The sequence below is a fragment of the Eubalaena glacialis genome, chromosome 16 (genome assembly GCF_028564815.1).
Source record: "Eubalaena glacialis isolate mEubGla1 chromosome 16, mEubGla1.1.hap2.+ XY, whole genome shotgun sequence".
Classification (NCBI taxonomy): domain Eukaryota; kingdom Metazoa; phylum Chordata; class Mammalia; order Artiodactyla; family Balaenidae; genus Eubalaena; species Eubalaena glacialis.
In genome coordinates this window covers 17,786,901-17,806,309 of record NC_083731.1, presented here as the reverse complement: position 1 = coordinate 17,806,309, position 19,409 = coordinate 17,786,901, and the positions used below count along the sequence as shown (strand labels likewise).

Below are 19,409 nucleotides of genomic sequence, written 5' to 3'. Positions count from 1 at the left end.
GAAATCTGAATTCCAGATGTCAGCAAGGTTGGTTCTTTCTGAGGGCTGTGAGGGCTATCTGTTATATGGCTCTCTCCTAGCTGCCAGTGGTTTGCTGGCAATCCTTCATACGCCTTGGCTTGTAGGTGTATCAGTCCAATCCTTTACCTTCATGGAATTCTCCTTCTTTCTTCATACAGCCTTCATTCTGAACATGTCTGTCTCTGTGTTCAAATTTCCCCTTTTTATAAGGACATTAATCATATTAGATTAGGGCCCACCCAAATTACCTCATTTTACCTTGATTACCTCTGTGAAGATCCTATTTCTAAATAAGGTCACATTCTGAGGTACTAGGGGTTTGGGCTTCAACATATATTTTTGCAGAAACACAATTTAACCCATAGTAAATGTATACTTTTTTTAAAAAAAAAATTAAATCTAGCAGAAAAAGGAGTGCAAGAATAGAATTGAAACGAGTATCAAGGAGGACTGCAATAAGCCTTGATGATGTAAGACCTATTTCTAAACCAAATGTTAGAAAGGCTTGAAACATGTTAGAATTGAAAACTCTGGAGTTTTAAGACACATTTAGGATCTTTCACCCTCTTCATTTTTCAGCTGAAACATTTAGGCTCAGCAAGATTAAATGATATAAGTTCACATATGTAAATAGTTAATGGGAATTTGGCCTAGAATACCCACCTACTCCCTCCCCAAGACAACCACAGCCTCAAATTTTAACAATTTTTCTCAAATTACTTCTAGAATATTAGTAAAATCACATTCCCTTAATCCTCTTTTGGCATATCTCTGTCCATATTTTTATAGTTTATGTAAAGAAAGCTAGATTAAGGGAACTTCATTGCAAAGGTGAAAACCAGAATGACATTTATGAAGATAGAACTCTCGTAACCATCTGGCATACACAAGGGTATCATACTAAATGGGATCAGAATGAGTTCCTTTTGGAAGTAAACCTTTCATAGACTGGGAAACTTTAGGGGAATCTTTCCTAGAATGTTTTAATAGAACGTTGGGGAATGAATTCTGCACAGCTGGCCAATGAAGGCAATCTAGATTGGTTACCAAAACCAGGTTTTAAATGGATTTGCAGTCCTCCACAGTTCTTTGTAAAAGACAATGTAAATTGTGATGAATTAACAAATAAAAATCTTTTCTAATCAGGAAGCCCTTACATTGGCAACGCATCATGATTAACATCATCCTTCTTTCCTCCTTCCTTTTCTTTCTTTCTTTTTTATTTTCTTTCTATGACATCAGTCTTATGCAGATAAAATGATTAAAGGACTATGATTAAAACACATAACAGTTGAATGATATAAATCTTCTAGTCTTCTCAAAAACACATTAAGGCAATAAAAAAGAAATGGTAAGGAAAAATCTAGGTTAATGATGGAAAGGGCTAATTTTTGTATACCATGTAAAAATGACCTGGTCTTCCTGTCAGAGCAGATAACTAAGATGCTGGTACTGACAGTTCTGTTCTTTATGACTAAACTAGGTGAGGGAACATTTAGCAGGTAGGTTGAGGGAAGAAAACCATTCACCTGCTAACACATGTAAAATTAATACTATCTACATCATTAACTAGGAAATGCATGTAAAACTACCTTTATGATATGGTAGAGTGTGGTGAATAGAAGCCTGATTCACCAGATGATATTGAGTCGTGTTGAATTCATCTTCAACCAATCTCTCTATGCTTTGGAATGCTTTCACTTATTTTCCTCAGGAGCAATAGATGTTCAGTTTTGGTCTATCCTTGATTTTAGAAATTCAGTTGCTGGGCTCCGTAATGTCAGGAAGATGGTATGGGATAACCAGGCAAATAGTTAAACGTGTTCTCAACAGTAAGTTACTTGTACCTTTAATTGCCGTGACACCTGTACCAGGAAGAGGCAGTTTCCTGAAGTGATCCAGGGCACAAGTAACTGCACATTTGAGGCAAATTTCCATGGGAGTCTGTATCATTTTGGTGGATAGGTAAATACTCCCCATGCATATGAAGACCGAGTTAAAGAGATACAGGCTTTTGACATGTTAAGAAAATGACTTCACAATGATAAACCACACCATGAACAGTATAAATTTATTCTGTACTTCACGAATGCAAAATAATAAAATTATTTAATATCTGATCATTCTTGTTTAGAATGCCCTTTAATTTCAATCATAGATGAACCTGGGTCAGCTAGAAACCTGGATGACGGTTTCTGTCCTACAATATTGGTGGGTGACAATATGTATATGTGACTTTGTGTGTGTGTGTGTGTGTGTGTGTGTGTGCATGTGTTGGTGAATGTGCAGTGATCTAGAAAATTAAGAAATTAGCTTTGAAGTAGTGGCATCAAGAAAATAATTTTCCCACTTAAAAAATTTTTCAGTGATATAATTGTCATACATCATGTCCCCCCATAATAAAATGTTCGACTCTGAGGATTTCGCATTGCACATCTAGTTATTCCACTGAACAGGTTGTGGGCTTTTAGTTTACTTATAACCTCCACTTTTCTTCTCCCCTTCTTCTCCTCCTGCTTCAGGATCATTTTACATTACTTACCTCCCCAAATGTCCTTGTATCTTCCCTTACCCCTCTGATTGCTCTTCTGGACCCATCCAGCTGACTTGGCATGGATGCTTTCATAGACGTCTCCAACAGTAACTCTTGGGTTGTCTTGTAAGAAAGGTTGTTTTGCTTTTTCACGAGTTCTTTTCAGGTCCTTGGAGTGTTTTGACATAGACATTTCTCAAAAGCCATTTGATAATTGATAATGTTTGGCATGCACACTTCCTCTTTAGGGCCAAAAATTTTCCTGAGTCTTATTTGAGGTTATGTCCCTGTTTCCTTTTATTCCTGCACTTAACTCACCAGCTTTTAGTTTTAACTATCCTGTGAGGTCTAGTTTAGAGTTTGGACTAGGGCACACATTAATTATAAACTTATCTGGTAACTTTTGTTATGGCAGCTCAGAAAATGGAACTGGTCACATTTTGAGTTGGAGGTAAGGATCAGGCATAGTGGAAGGGAGATATACAGAATTTTCTTAGGGGAAAAAGAACAGATGACTTCTTTGCAGTTTAAGAGGCCAGAGAATGAATGTAGTAAGCCTTTCCTAAGTTTAGTATTCTATTTACAAAATCACAAGACTTTTATAAATTACCAGACTGCATTGCATAAACCAAATGTCACAGAACAGTGACCTTTCAAATTACCAGCACAACAGAAGCTGAGATCAGAAAGCTCAAAGTTAAAGCAAACACTGACAAGAAATCCGACAGAAATGACTTCCGTGTCTGGTCAACTTAACATAACATGACATATTGTAAAATGTGTTTGGCTTTTTAGGTAGAATAGCCTATAAAGGTTTAACTGCTTTTGAAAATATAATCTTTAATATAATCTGGAGATTTGTGGTATTTAGGTTATGTGGATAAAATATTTTCTAAGTCTGAAAGAGAGTGGAAAAGTTTACTATAAGAAAAACATTTAAAAGATGAAAAAGTTTAAGTGATGAAGGTGAAAATAGGGAGGAGTGGGTTGGGGTATAGATGGGAACAGAATTGGAGGTTTGAGGAAAGGGAAGTTAAATTGCAAGAAAAAAATGGGAGCAGTTATATAAAGAGTTTTTTTTTTTATAAAAAAGGTCTAATCTAAATATGTTATTACAAAGATAAATTTAAAAAATACGTCAGAAGGAATTTTGAATCAGAGTTCCAATTTTTAAATGTTATAAGCTTCTGTTGTTTTCCTATTTCCCATACATTTCTTTATAGGTTTTACTTGAATTGTATGAAAGTGCAGATACCAATTTGTTTATAACAAAATTAAATTCATATATATGTATATGTTAACATGTATTTATACATAGAGAATTTTTTGTTCTATACTTAAGATATATTCTTTAGAGATATTTTATTAATGATGAAATGAAAGTACAATTTTTTGTATGCCTTCATTTTTCTGGTTTGAAATTTTCTGTCAATATTTGAATTTTTACCACCCAACATATATACCCATCAATAACACAAAATTGTAAAACAGAATCTTTTACCATGTCTATGTTTGAATAGATGACTAGAACATATGATGACTAATATGTTCTAAACACATATTTACTTCTTGTATATCTGTGTAAATGATTGTAAATGGATGGAGAAAATATTTTACAGATGTATCATTATATGTTGGATTTTGAAGCACATTCCATTGCTCTCATGTGTGAAGATTGTTGAATGTGGTGAATATGTTTCTCTTTCACAGCAAACATGTGTATGTAAGCCATCTATAGCGAGATTTTATTCTAAGTGTTTGAAAGGCTATTGCAACCATGGGATATTGCCAGACAGTTAGTAAAAGGCAAATTGAGTCTGTTGAGAGATTGATTCACCAGCTGAAAGAAATACATTTGCCTCAGAGTCATCAGATATTCTACCCACCAAATTCATCCTCTGAGATAGCATCCCTAATGAGCTTCCTAAACCAATTAAACATAAGCAGGAAGCATCAGTCATCAAAACTATTTTCAGCTAATCAGCTGACTGCACAAATTGCATGGCATTGAGGAAAAAAGGAACACTCTAAAAGTTGTTGAATTTTTTTCTACTCTGTCCTTACTTTGTAGTCGTCTCAATTTTATGGATGCAGTGTCTTGCACAGAACACTGTAAATGAGTGCAGTGCTTTATAGTATATAAAGTGCTTTCCTTTGGATTATTATTCAATAGAATAAAATGAGCTTTAATGGGCTTAAGTGATTTGCTTAAAGGCACACAATTAATGTGTGGCTGGGACTCAAAATCATGCCCTTTCCTATGTTGTAATAGTTCTATAAATATGTAGGTACTGATCGACTTTCTACCCTCCATGACAGGGGAATCAGTTGAAGTATTCAAAGTGCCATCATCTTTACATATGGACAAACTCAGAGCCAAGGCAGGATGAGGGTGAAGGGAGACATTTTTATTCTGATATGGGTTCCCTCTTTCAAAGACAGAATTAAGTTAGTGATATCATGTCATATTGTTTATAATGACAATAGTGATAAAGAAGAGAACATAAAACAAGCATAAGCAAAATTATAAACATATAAATTCACACAATTTCTGTGAGAAAAACAAATTGCTCTGCAGTGGAATTTGGGTGCTGGGGGGTGCTGCTTTAGATATAATTTTTTTTTAAATCAGTATGTTTTATGGGACCTTGACTGGAGGCTAAATTTGAACTTTTCATTATGGACTCATTTCCAAAGTATGTCAATGGTTGTTCTGTGAGGGCAGGGGCTAATTTGCTTATGTTAATTTGGAAAATGTAAGGTGAATCTCAACTAAACAAGATTACTTACTGTAAGATTCCCCATGAGCCTTTAGTTCCTAGATCTCAAGAAGGGGACATAGTATGAATTTCCCAAACATTTCATCCCAGGACTTCTTTCTGTGACTCATCTATCCAGACTATTTCTCTGCTGGATACATGTTGAAACCAGTATAGAGTCACAAAAAGTACTAAGGCAGAGAAATGACATGGTGAAAATACTGATTTGAGGAAAATAATATGGTGGTAGTAGGCAGGAGAGACCAATGTCCCCCACAGTGAGGGAGTTGGGGAGATAAGTTGTAATGATACCTGAATAATGGAGGTGAATTGTTCTATTTTAAGATGCAGAGTAGTAGAGTACATTTTATATCTAACTACTGCTTACTGGTGAGCTAAAGAGTAACAAGGGCTGCAAATAAAGACTTGAGTGTGCTCTGTATACAGGTGAGAGCACAACCTGTTAGGATGGGTTCCCAGAAAGAGACTAAAAAGAAAGAGCAGGGGATTTACATTATTCACTGAAACATTTTTACTGTTTTGGAAGTGAGGAGAAAGATGATCGAGCTAAGAAGAAATCAGAATAGTTTAGTCCCAAAGAAGTGGGATTTTGAATAAGGGTCCTACTGCGAAAAGCTCATTGTTTTTGTTGATTAGAAATTTATTGGGAATTTTCACAAATTAAGTTTTAGTAGAATTGTGAGAATGACAATGAACTTTTGTGGATGTATGATGATTGAGAAGTGAGAAAGGGAGCATTTAAAGCAGAATCTTCATGCAGAGGAGATGCAGATGGAGATGTTGACTCTACCAGAAAGAGATCTGATCACTGGGGACCTGGAAGCGTGGATCAGATGGGATCGTGGATATATTTGGATAAGCTGATCATTCGTGAAACTCCTTTTGCCATGTAATGCAATGGATGTGACAGTGACATATTCACAGTCCCAGGGATTTGAGTGAGAAGTCTTGGGGCCCATTTTATAATCCTGCTGCACCACAGATAGTTTAAATTAAAATATGGTTTTATATAGTTTTATTTCTTAAAAATATGAGTTTGTGTGTCTTAGATGTTTCTTGGAGTGTCACTGAAGTGATGGAGAAGATAAAAGTAGTAAATATATTAATTTTTTTAAAAAATATTTTTTTCTCTAGTGTCATCTATTATTTTTAAAAGTCATTATAAATTAATGAATCATTCTGATAATTAATGCATTTAATTGCTTTCAACCAAAACCAGTTACCTAAAACAGTAAGTTTTGTTTTACATGTGCTATCTTTCTTTTTGCATTTCTGAGTTCAAACTCACTGGGCTGGATCTTCGTGACTTATACATTGTTGGTGCTGGTTGTGAGATTCTTTCTTGTTCTGACCAAGGTCCCAGTAAAATATTGGAAGAATACTTAGGAAAGTAAAGGGGAAATAAAGTTGAAATGGGAAAATGTTGGGAAAAAGTGTCAGTGACAAAAGGAATAACACATCATCAGAGAGTTTGGCTTTTATTGTACTTGTCAGATACGACTTTGAAAAATTTTAATGTAAATCATGTAATTGAATTCTTTATCAAATAATTTTTCAGTTATTGTGTTCTGAGTGTTTAAGCCATATTGCAATAGAATATATAATAACAAAGATAATAATTAGCAAAATATATTAATTTTTAATGTGGCAACACCATGCAGTATAGTTTAGGTATTCTTCTCATAATAAGAACAATGATCCAGGTATATTATTGTCTTTATTTTAGTTATGAAAGAGCTGAGTTATTCAGGGACTTGCCCAATGTCCAACGTCATATGGTTAATATATGTCAGAATCAGGATTTAATTCTTGGTATGTTGGACCTCTGAGTCCCAGCCCTTTATGATTATGTTAAATAACAAATGATAAATGGTATTATTTTATTAAAAATTTATAAAACATTTTAATATAATGTTTATAATATAATGACATTTATTTTTCCTTCCCTTTGTCAGATTTTTGAATTTTTATATGCCTTGTTACATATCTGTATTTCCCCATTGCCATACCCCACTACAGGAAGTAGCATACATATCAGTGCATTAAACACAATAAGAAGCTTGGTTTAAGTTAATCCCAAATTCTCTTGACCATGGAAGAAGCCTTCTTTTAAAATTTAACACCTATTACCACTTGGGAAATGCTGATCAATAGAAATAAATCCTGACCAGAATTTTTTAATTATTGTCAAATTGTTTTAACATTTCATTTTTGTCAAGGAAAATAAATTTTAAGAAAATACATTTCAGAATTCATGACCTAATTTTATTTTTAATTTTGAAAGTTTATCAATTGTCAAAGTCCAGGTGCTTAATCGTAGTGTTCTTTATATGCTAAACATATTTGTCTTACGTGTACCGAGGATGGATTACTCTTTATTTTTTCAATATACAATGCCATCGTTGAGTTGTATGTTTGATTATTGTCTGCTAATTAATACTGTTATCTGGAAAATCTCTAAGATATAACAACCCTAATACTTTCATAAAACACCCTGAAATTTTGAATGCCCATTAGCTGTTCAGCTGCAATATATTTCATTCACAATATGGTCGGGCCCTCTAGTGCTCACGCTTGGTCACATGTCCTCCAAAACTGCCTTAGAGGGGTAAATGTCACATAGTGGATCATTTTACTCAGTCTTGGCTTTAAGTGAAATAGTCTATTATTCATAACATCACCTTTTGGAAAAGGAGTTTAGGCATGTCCAATATTATTCAAAAATATTATTTTCCGCATGCTATAGGGGGAAATGTCTAGTCCATCTATTTTGCTCATAAAAGTAAATGAAATACTTGAGAACCAAGAACAAGAAGTTGGTTAAATTTCTTAAGTAATTCGTATAAATGGAAGTAGAACCTAAGTCTTTTGTTCCAAGGTTCAGTTCTGTGCCATGTACATTGATCTAAGTATTTAATCCATGAAGTTTAAGTAAAACTATAAATGTACATGTCCAAAATTCTATATTCCTTTCACTGAATCTTTTCTGGAAGAATAGCACTCTTCTTTTGGGGAAATTTTGGACTGTTAGTTTACAAAACAGTACAATATTATCAGCCAATACACTGCAGAGGGGGTCGTGTTGTACTGGAGTTTGATTTACCCTGCTTAAACAGCAGATTCTATAACCAAAGTATCCATGAGCAAGAAGATCTGGTTTTATTTGTTTTCCAAAATTGTATCACAGAGCTAATAGGCAGACTGGAGCTCTTTACAGCTGTAAGATCTTGCCCATTATTTATTATTATTTCAGTAGTTTTTAATCTTTCTTGCATACTTGACGTGGTAAGGTGTCTACATCAAAACAGTGGATCCACATAAGAAAATAGTTCTAATTTCTACATATTGTTGAATAGCATCCTTAAATGATTTGAATTTTCCATTAATAAATGTGTTTGGTATCCATATTTAGCTGTTACAGGGTAGGTCACCCAAACCCAGCAAGTGGGAACTTGACATGGGCAGTGGTGGTGACATGGCTGAGCCGGTCAGCGGAGACTGTGATGATGAAGATGGTTGCAGGGGATCAGGAAGTGGAGAAGTCAAGAGGACACTAAAAATCACAGACTGTAAGTGTATGATTCTAACACCACTTCTGAGGGATTGATTTGGAGATATAATTAAGGAAAATTATTATTATGAATATAAAGAAATAATGGTAGTGAATTCAGAAAAATGCAAGAGGAATTGGAAGTGAAAATAAACCCATTTTTTTTAGTTATTCAGGACATGCGTTCTTGGGGTTTTTGTTTCTTTTTAACTAATGACTTTAAATGGAAATGATATTTTTCTGTGAAAAACCAGTGAATGACCATCAGTTCTGAGAATTCATAGTTTTAAAGTGGGATAGTCTGTAGGGCGTGAAATAGCTAGTATGGTGGGCAGTAAATGTATTTTGGTGAAACCAGGATGTGTGAGCCCTACTAAATACTAACATTCTGCAATGTTATTATATTATCATGCCATTAGATAAATTTTATTAGGTTTTCATGTTCAAATTACAAAGAAACTGGTTAAATATATGGTTAGTTATGGTGAGAAACTACTTGGGTTTAACTCCTATGAATTGGTTCTTCCAAAAAAGATCTCACCAATTTTTCACATTGTTTTGATCATGTGGGTTTAAAAACCATTTCTGGTATTGCTGGACTGGTCACTATTACAAATGATAAAACTACCAAATAACAACAACCAAAAAAATCACCAGATGAAGTTCCTTTCCTTGTCTTCACATACAAAATGAGGAAGGTAAGCTCTTCATTGTTATGTGCATGTATATGTTCACACAGGCAAGACAACCAAAGTTATCAACTGAGAAAGAAGTGTGAAAGTTAAGGTACCCAGAGCAACTAACTTTCAACTATTCACTTAATTCAGGTCATACCAAAGGGGATTACTTTATAAAGTGATCTTCTGGACCTGTGCAGCCCTATCTGGAAGCTGGCCTGATAGTCTCCCTCTAAATCACAAAGGGCTGCTTTGGACCTGTTAGAAATGTCTTTTCATGACTTTGGTGGGAGAAGAATTCATTTACTTTTCAGTTCTCTTGTAGTAAATTTAGAACACTACCAACGCTTCAAGCATCAATACCCCGTTCCTTCTAGGATCTTGTTTTGTAAGGCAAATATATTGGTTAAAGGAATGAAAGCTGAGAGAGGTACAAAATCAAGACAATATAAAGGTACATGTTTTCCTGTTAGAAACAGTAATAAATTTAACATAGAAAGTAAATAGACGGGGTTTAGTACACTGGAGTAGCAATTGAACAAAGGACCACAAAATTCTTTGATGTATTAACACAATTTTCTAGTGAAAATTACACATCTTCTACTCATGTAGGAGCAGTAGGGATATGTGTTCTTGTTATTGGTACTAATATCATTTATCAGATTGACTTCTCTTGTTTTTCTACCTTTTGTTGTTTAGGCCAAAAAAAAAAAAGGAAGACAAAGCAAATGAAAAAGGGTTTTCATTAGGAAAAGAATATTTTTACTAAGAGTTAAAATGCCCTCCATCGTATTTTGGAATTATGATACCTATCTATTAGGATAATATTAAATAATCTTTCATTTTCACTTGATCTTGAGTATTTATATGTACCATAATTTCCTTGCCATTTGAATATTAGTAGGGTTTTAAGGCATTAAAAATTATTATGCAAAATAGCTTAGGTTAAAATTTTTTCTATAAATTGCATGCATGATTGTGTGTGTGTGTATGTGTGTGTGTGTGTGTGTAGAATTAGCATTTTAATAGGGATTTTTCACTCCTGAAGTTATTTATAAGCTCAAGAACTTGCTATGTATTAATAGATAACTCTTTTTGGCTTATTTCACAAGAGGAGTAGAGACAGTGGAGGATATTCAGCTACTAATAGTTTTCTTACAAAACCATGCTTGTCAAGGTGGCAAGAATGAATTTTTTACTTTAAAACCATGTTTTCAATTACTACTGAAATGGACAGGTATGGTACAAGCAACTATCCATCAGAATTGGGGAAATGTAAGAAATAGATGGTTTTCAGCAACTCCAGGCAAACATTAAAAAAAAATCCACATCTGCTGTAAGTGGGTTGCCTATCATGTTTCTAAGGGTTTATAGCTGTTGCCTTTCAATTTTTAATAAGTGGTTAGGAACCCACTGTGGATAGCCTGCTGAAATAAAGAGGGACATGGCAAGTAGCAAAGCATAGGTCACATTTCTATTTTTATAAAGCACTGTAATAGTTTACCTGTGTTTGGCTGGTTAGATATATTGCTAAAGCATTTTATGATACAGTTTTAGGTGGTCTTAATGACTTAAAAATATTGTGCTCTAGAAAGTTTATCAAGGTGTCATTTGTGTTAAGAATTTGAAATGCACCATTATTTCTTCCTTACACTTACGTTTATTCTTTATAAAATACAATATAAGTAGAACATAGTTCATTTGTCACTTCTAAATGTCTGATTAAAAATAGTTATACATGTATGTTTTTATTTATACCTATATATAGTTACAAGGAATAATAGTAATACTGTGTCTTGTAAATTTAATGATTTTGCTCCATTTATGCAAATGTTCAAAGTTGATAAATATCTTACTAACCAACACTTGAACTGATTTTCTGTTTCTGTTTTGGTTAATGTTTATTTCAGACAAGAGGGATTTATATATTTCAGTGTGCAATGTTTTACCACCAAAATATTTATGTACCTCTTAGGTATTTTCTTTTCGTCAATGATGTTATCAAATGATTTACAAATATTTAGCTTTTAAAACTATCTCTATTTATATCATACATGTTGGCTATGATTAAATGTGAACTGATGTATTTATAATAAAAATAATCTATACTATGTAGTGTTCACTCTTAGGAAACTGAAAATACTTTCTTATTTTAGTAGAGTGGTTTAAAAATCCTAATATTACAGAAATTTTTTTCTATATTTTTATTGAATCGAATTTGGCTCATAAATGTAGGTATGGTTATTTCACTAGTACCTTGGAATAGCAGGGTTGGAATGGCTTTGAGCTTTCATTTCCCCTCATCTTGGACACTTGCCATCCTTTCAAAGTAGCTAAGGGCTGGTAGGTTTTAAACGCCAGTGGAAGAAACAAGTTCTGTTCTTGTAGCCATGCAGAGCAAAACTACTCTCACTACCATCAATACTTTTTCAACTATTTGACTATTCTAATATCCCCAAATTCTGTTATTTTCAACTGTTGTAAAACAAACCAAAGTGCCACTAAAGACAGGCCATAGCAATACTATCCACGTGTAGTTTTGAAAATCTGCAGTAGCACTGCTTGAAATTCTTATGTGATGTTATAATTTAAATTGCAGTAACTCCAATTTTAACAAAAACAAAGAATATATAATCCATGATCAAATTTATTTTGATAAGATGGTTCACAGTAATAATCTCAGACAAAATGAATTTGATCACAAGTTTGTTCAGACACCACATGTTCAAAAATAGTAGGGTGATTTTAAGTCTTCAGATCGTGTGAGATAATCTCTGTCCATTGTCATATTCATCATTGATTGTACAATACTATGTAGCATTTTAGCAGTTTAAAAAATAATTTTATTTTAACGGAGAAGCCTGTAAATGACAACACAGGTTGTTTAGAATGTGTTCAAATGACTTTTTCCGATAGTGCTATCAACATACCTCTGCAGAACAGTCATGAAATGGGTCCCAATGCAGCGCTCTGAACCCTATGCCCTCCTGAATCGCCATCTGGAATGCATGCTAGGAGGCCCCTGAAAGTCTTTCCTGAAAGACACTGAAAGTCTTTCCTGGGAAGGGCTGTTTACCATTCATTTCTTCTTATCTCCCGGGCTGCTCTTCCTCTTTTACAGGTTCTCATCATCATCTCATATTCTAAATATTTGAGAAAGCCAGGACTCAGTCTCAAACTTTTATCATCTCTATTCTCAACTACTTTCTGTCCCACAAGCCACTTACAGCACCATAATAGCAATAATAATATGGTAGATAGCCTTTTCCAGCTATAAAGAATTCCCCTATGTGTTACATCAGGAAGTAAGCTGATGAGAACAGAGAGTATTCAATGTAAATGAGATTTATTTGGAAATAAAAGGATAATACATTGGAATATTAAGTCACTAGATCTAGAAAGAACTTTTGGTTGATCTTTGATAGACTAAAATAAATAGAACTATTGTTTATACTGTGCTTTGGATTTGTCACTTAGTAACTAACCTTAGATCAGCCTCTAACAAATGTATCTACAGCGTGATACTAACAGTGACCTTGGAAGAGAATAGTGTATTCCATGTGCATAGTAAAATGAAAATGATACTTTGTTATACACTGAAAAATAAAGGGTGCTGATTTATTTAATAATGCAGGATTATAGAGCAAGTGGATATTCTTGGCTTCCTCAAACTTATTTTCATCATAAATCACCTTTATTTCAAAATCTCAGCTAGACATGGAGGTTAAGGGAGAACTCAAAAAAATAAATAAATAAATAAAAAACCACTACAAGTTGCATTTTCTTTAGATAATGAAATCTTTATTTATTTTCCAGAACTACTAAAACTATGTAATTATTCATTTTGTACAAATCATTTTGTAATAGTTTATATTCTCTAGTTGGTGATTTTTTCTTTCCAATATAAATTATGTAAAACATATAAGGCAAGCATGTAATATTTGTTTACATTAATAACAGTTCCAAATATGTATATTAAAGTATGTGTACTATTTCTAAAATTCAAGTTCCATCCAATTTGATTAAAATAAAATGTATTCAGTTTATTTTGCTAAGTGTTGATAAATAGACCATTAATAAATTATCCCAAATATAAGAAACTGTACTGAAAATAACTAAACAGCTATCATTACTTTATTCAGTTAAGCTAAAAATAAATCATCTTTATAAAGGTACTTAGACCCTTCCCTTTGTGACACAGTGAAAGTAATCGTGAATAATGACTGTACACTTTGATCTATGTTTTGCAAGTGTCTAATACTGAAGGGTCATGATAAAACCATAGAGAAATGCACAAGGAAACACTTCCTGATCCTGTTCAATGTTCAAAGTTGTGAACACTTTGAAATTGTCATCTACCACAGTTTTTACACTACTTATGAAAATTATACTAAAGACAAATGAAATATATATCTAAGATAAATATATTTTAATTAGTATATGATCATTATGAATATTATTCTGATTATACATTTCCATTTTGGTTTCTAAATAATTGAGACTCATGCTTGCTGCTTGCTGTTTTGTTAACAAGATTGTGTAATAGAATCTGGATACCTGATGAATCATCTAAAATCATCTCTCATCCTCTTTACTAGCTATATCACAGTCATGGATTTAAATAATAGAACTGAAATAAAAGAATTTGTCCTTGAATGCCTAAGGAATGATTTTCATTGCTTTGGCTTAGACACAGAACTGATGTTAAATCACTGAGGTGAGGAGGGGAGACATTAATTAAAGCTTAAGGAGCCTCCTAGCATGCATTCCGGATCAACCAGCTATTCTGTAAATCTTATAACTAAATCTATACCACACCAGAGGACAGAGAATAAAGAAATTATGGTCTCTGTTGACTAGCACAATGCTAAGTATGACTGTGTGATCAATATAGAGAGTAAAAAATTAAAATTTAAGAAAATATCCTCAGATACATTTGATCATGACTTGCCCAAAGTCATGTAACTGTCAATATAACCAGAAACAAACCATATTCGTATATAACCACATCCAGGTCTATTTTTTATATCAATTTGTTGCAAATAAACAGAATGATTATTGAAGTTGCAATATTACCCTTCAGGGAGGATGAATGGATAAAATGCAGAAACAGGTTAAGTATATTTTTAGCTCTTTAATGACTTCATTACCTCTAATTGTGTAGAAAGAGTATTTTCATATAGGTTTTTGACGAATTAAGTGCTCATCTAACTGTAAATAATTAAATAAGAGAGCATGTGATCTGGGCTCAGAGGTTCTCACAGCCTCTTGTCATACAAATCATGCGGGATTCTTGGTAAGAATACAAGCATGATACAGGAGGTCTTATGTGGGGCATTCCTTATGTGCTCCCAGATGACGATTGCTACTGGTCTAAGGACCATACTATGAGGAGCAAAAATGTACGCCCTTCTTTATTACATCCCTTATTTATTAACATCTTTAAATGAGTTTCTATTAAAGGAGCATAACATTTTTTTTTACATCTTTATTGGAGTATAATTGCTTTACAATGTTGTGTTAGTTTCTGCTGTATAAAAAACTGAATCAGCTATATGTATACATATATCCCCATATCCCCTCCCTCTTGAGCCTCCCTCCCACCCTCCCTATCCCACCCATCTAGGTGGTCACAAAGCACGGAGCTGATCTCCCTGTGCAATGTGGCTGCTTCCCACTAGCTATCTATTTTACATTTGGTAGTATATATATATGTCAATGCTACTCTCTCACTTCGTCTCAGCTTCCCCTTCCCCCCGCCTGTGTCCTCAAGTCCATTCTCTACGTCTGCGTCTTCATTTTTGTCCTGCCCCTAGGTTCATCAGAACCATTTTTTTTTTTTTTTTAGATTCCATATATATGTGTTAGTATACAGTATTTGTTTTTCTCTTTCTGATTTACTTCACTCTGTATGACAGACTCTAGGTCCATCCACCTCACTACAAATAACACAATTTTGTTTCTTTTTATGGCTGAGTAATATTCCATTGTATATATGTGCCACATCATCTTTATCCATTTGTCTGTCGATAGGCATTTAGGTTGCTTCCATGACCTGGCTATTGTAAATAGTGCTGCAATGAACATTGGGGTGCATGTGTCTTTTTGAATTATGGTGTTCTCTGGGTATATGCCCAGTAGTGAGATTGCTGGGTCATATGGTAATTCTATTTTAGTTTTTTAAGGAACCTCCATACTGTTCTCCATAGTGGCTGTATCAATTTACATTCCCACCAACAGTGCAGGAGTGTTCCCTCTTCTCCACACCCTCTCCAGAATTTATTGTTTGTAGATTTTTTGATGATGGCCATTCTGACTGGTGTGAGGTGATACCTTGTGGTTGTGGTTTTGATTTGCATTTCTCTAATGATTAGTGATGTTGAGCATCCTTTCCTGTGTTTGTTGGCAATATGTATATCTTATTTGGAGAAATGTTTATTTAGGTCCTCTGCCCATTTTTGGATTGGGTTGGGTTTTTTTGTTATTGAGCTGCATGTATATTTTTAAGATTAATCCTTTGTCTGGTGCTTTGTTTGCAAATATTTTCTCCCATTCTGAGGGTTGTCTTTTTGTTTTATTTATGGTTTCCTTTGCTGTGCAAAAGCTTTTAAGTTTAATTAGGTCCCATTTGTTTATTTTTGTTTTTATTTCCATTACTTTAGGAGGTGGGTCAAAAAGGATCTTGCTGTGATTTATGTCATAGAGTGTTCTGCCTATGTTTTCCTCTAAGAGTTTTATAGCGTCTGGCCTTACATTTAGGTCTTTAATCCATTTTGACTTTATTTTTGTTTATGGTGTTAGGGAGTGTTCTAATTTCATTCTTTACATGTATTTCATTCCTTTACAAATCTGTCCAGTTTTCCCAGCACCACTTATTGAAGAGGCTGTCTGTTCTCCATTGTATATTTTTGCCTCCTTTATCAAAAATAAGGTGACCATATGGTTTATCTCTGGGCTTTCTATCCTGTTCCACTGATCTATGTTTCTGTTTTTGTGCCAGTACCATACTGTCTTGATTATTGTAGCTTTGTAGTATAGTCTGAAGTCAGGGAGCCTGATTCCTCCAGCTCTGTTTTTCTTTCTCAAGATTGCTTTGGATATTCAGGGTCTTTTGTGTTTCCATACAAATTGTAAATTTTTTTGTTCTGGTTCTGTGAAAATGCCCTTGGTAGTTTGATAGGGGTTGCATTGAATCTGTGGATTGCTTTGGGTAGTATAGTCATTTTCACAATGTTGATTTTTCCAATGCAAAAACATGGTATATCTCTCCATCTGTTTGTGTCATCTTTGATTTCTTTCAGTGTCTTATAGTTTTCTGCATACAAGTCTTTTGTCTCTTTAGGTAGGTTTATTCCTAGGTGTTTTACTTTTTTTGTTGCAATGGTAAATGGGAGTGTTTCCTTAATTTTTCTTTCAAATTTTTCACTGTTAGTGTATAGGAATGCAAGATATTTCTGTGCATTAATTTTGCATCCAAATTCATTGATTAGCTCTAGTAGTTTTCTGGTAGCATCTTTAGGATTCTCTATGTATAGTACTATGTCATCTGAAAACAGTGACAGTTTTACTTCTTCCTTTCTGGTTTGGATTCTTTTTATTTCTTTTTCTTCTCTGATTGCTGTGGCTAAAACTTCCAAAACTATGTTGAATAATAGTGGTGAGAGTGGGCACCCTTGTCTTGTTCCTGATCTTAGAGGGAATGGTTTCAGTTTTTCACCATTCAGAATGATGTTGGCTGTGAATTTGTCATATATGCCCTTTATTATGTTGAAGTAGGTTCCCTCTATGCCCACTTTCTGTAGAGTTTTTATCATAAATGGGTGTTGAATTTTGTTGAAAGCTTTTTCTGCATCTATTGAGATCATCATATGGTTTTTATCCTTCAGTTTGTTAATATGCTGTATCACATTGATTGATTTGCGTATATTGAAGAGTCCTTGCATTCCTGGGATAAACCCCACTTGATCATGGTGTATGATCCTTTTAATATGCTGTTGGATTTTGTTTGCTAGTATTTTGTTGAGGATTTTTGCATCTATGTTCATCAGTAATATTGGCCTGTAGTTTTCTTTTATTGTGACATCTTTGTCTGGTTTTGTTTTCAGGGTGATGGTGGCCTCGTAGAATGAGTTTGGGAGTGTTCCTTCCTCTTAAAGCAGCACAAACTCTTATAAAACACTGTCTACATTTATAAATTAGCATTACAAGAGAGCATCATAGGCACCAGGACATTAAGGACTATAACAATTAGGCTGGTAATGGTGGCTTACCCTATATGATTTTTGGTAGCAGTCTCAGTTTGATTGTTTTTAGCTTTGAGTCTACTTTCTTTTTTAAATTTTTATTGGATTATAGTCGATTTACAATGTTGTGTTAGGTTCAGGTGTACAGCAAAGTGAGTCACTTTATGACACCAAAGGAAAGGCACTTCCATCTTTTCTCAGGGTCTGAAAGCATCAGATTACACTGGCTTCAAGAAAACTTCATCTTGAAAGAGTACCTGTGTTATCTCAGCAGAAATGTTTCATCTTCATCAGCTCCTCCAGATTGAAATGAACACTAAAGAAATATCTTGCACTTTCCCTTGTATCACGTTACATTCCAACAGAGAGAAATCAAAGTTTCATGTGAACTAAGAGAGAGGAGAGAGGGTATTGAAATGGTACATTTGGAAAGCACTCTTTAGAAAAGACAGGAAAAGGGCAATCTGGAAACAAATAACATTTGACTGCAGTGTTTATGAGAAAGTGGCATTGGACAGGGTGGACACATTATTTGGTTTCAGCAATTGACAATAGGGAGGGGAAGGTACCCTGTGAAGAGCAAACTCCATGAACAAAGACACAGTGGGGTGGGGAGAGGGGGTAAGGAGCATGCTCACAGAGGAACAAAGTTATTCAAATTGCTTGAAAAAATATTGGAAGTCTAAAAATGGATTAAAAATGTTACAACGGTTTTGAGTTCCAGAGTGAGAAGTTTGTATGTAATTTGGTAGGCCAAAAGGAACTATTAAAAGTTTTTCTATGTGGTCATTTTGTTTGGGTATGCAGTTATTTGTACTAGCAATACAGTGAACTGGTTAAGAGAAGAAACATGTACAAATAACATACATCTTGCACAAGTAACTTACCACTTACCTTGCACAAATAATTGTTCTATGCCTGAATTTCCTTGAGATGGGGATAGTAACAGTACTCTCCAAGAAGCATCCTTGTGAGGATTAAATGACTTCATCTATAGACAGCATTACCGTAATGCCCAACCCACCCCCACCCACTGAAACAAAAAAATAGTTCAGTGAAATACATAAAAAGTTTTCTTAATTGCTTCCATGAACTAGCAAGAAGAGAGGAATCTTCCATAAAACTAGGCAAAATCATAACAATAATGTAGAGATAAAGATAAATGTAGAGATATACAGATATAGTGACACAAACATACACACACACAGTTTAAGCAAAATAATAAAGTAAATTTGTATCTACCCCTCCTCCCAGTTCAAGAACAGAATATTTCCATACCTCTCTGAAAACATCCCACTCTGAGAGTTTACAGTGATCATAAACAATATCTTGCTGGATTTTTCTGGGGTTTGTACTTTATTATAAATGGAATCATATAGTCTTTGTTGTTACATAGTGTGTTCCTTTTGCTTCAGTGTTAAATTTTTGAGGTTCACCTATGTTGGGTGTATATCTACTAATTCATTTTCACCAAAGTATCATATTCTAATTAAGAATATACACACCCACTTATTTATTTTATTGTTGATGGGTATCAAAGTTGATTTCAGTTTTTGAATATTGTGTATAATGTTGCTATAAACCATCTTAAACCATCCTGAAGAT

General features: G+C 34.0%; 1 protein-coding gene across 2 annotated transcripts in view; it reads left to right on the top strand.

Moving 5' to 3' along the window:
* The window catches only part of GPC5 (glypican 5), a 1,093,847-nt gene that overhangs the window by 666,766 nt on the left and 407,672 nt on the right, over nucleotides 1-19,409 (top strand). For both annotated transcript variants that reach the window (XM_061170941.1, XM_061170940.1), the window contains exon 7: nucleotides 8,747-8,903. In XM_061170941.1, coding sequence (XP_061026924.1) covers nucleotides 8,747-8,903 — 157 coding nt within the window. The remainder of the gene's footprint in view (nucleotides 1-8,746; nucleotides 8,904-19,409) is intronic.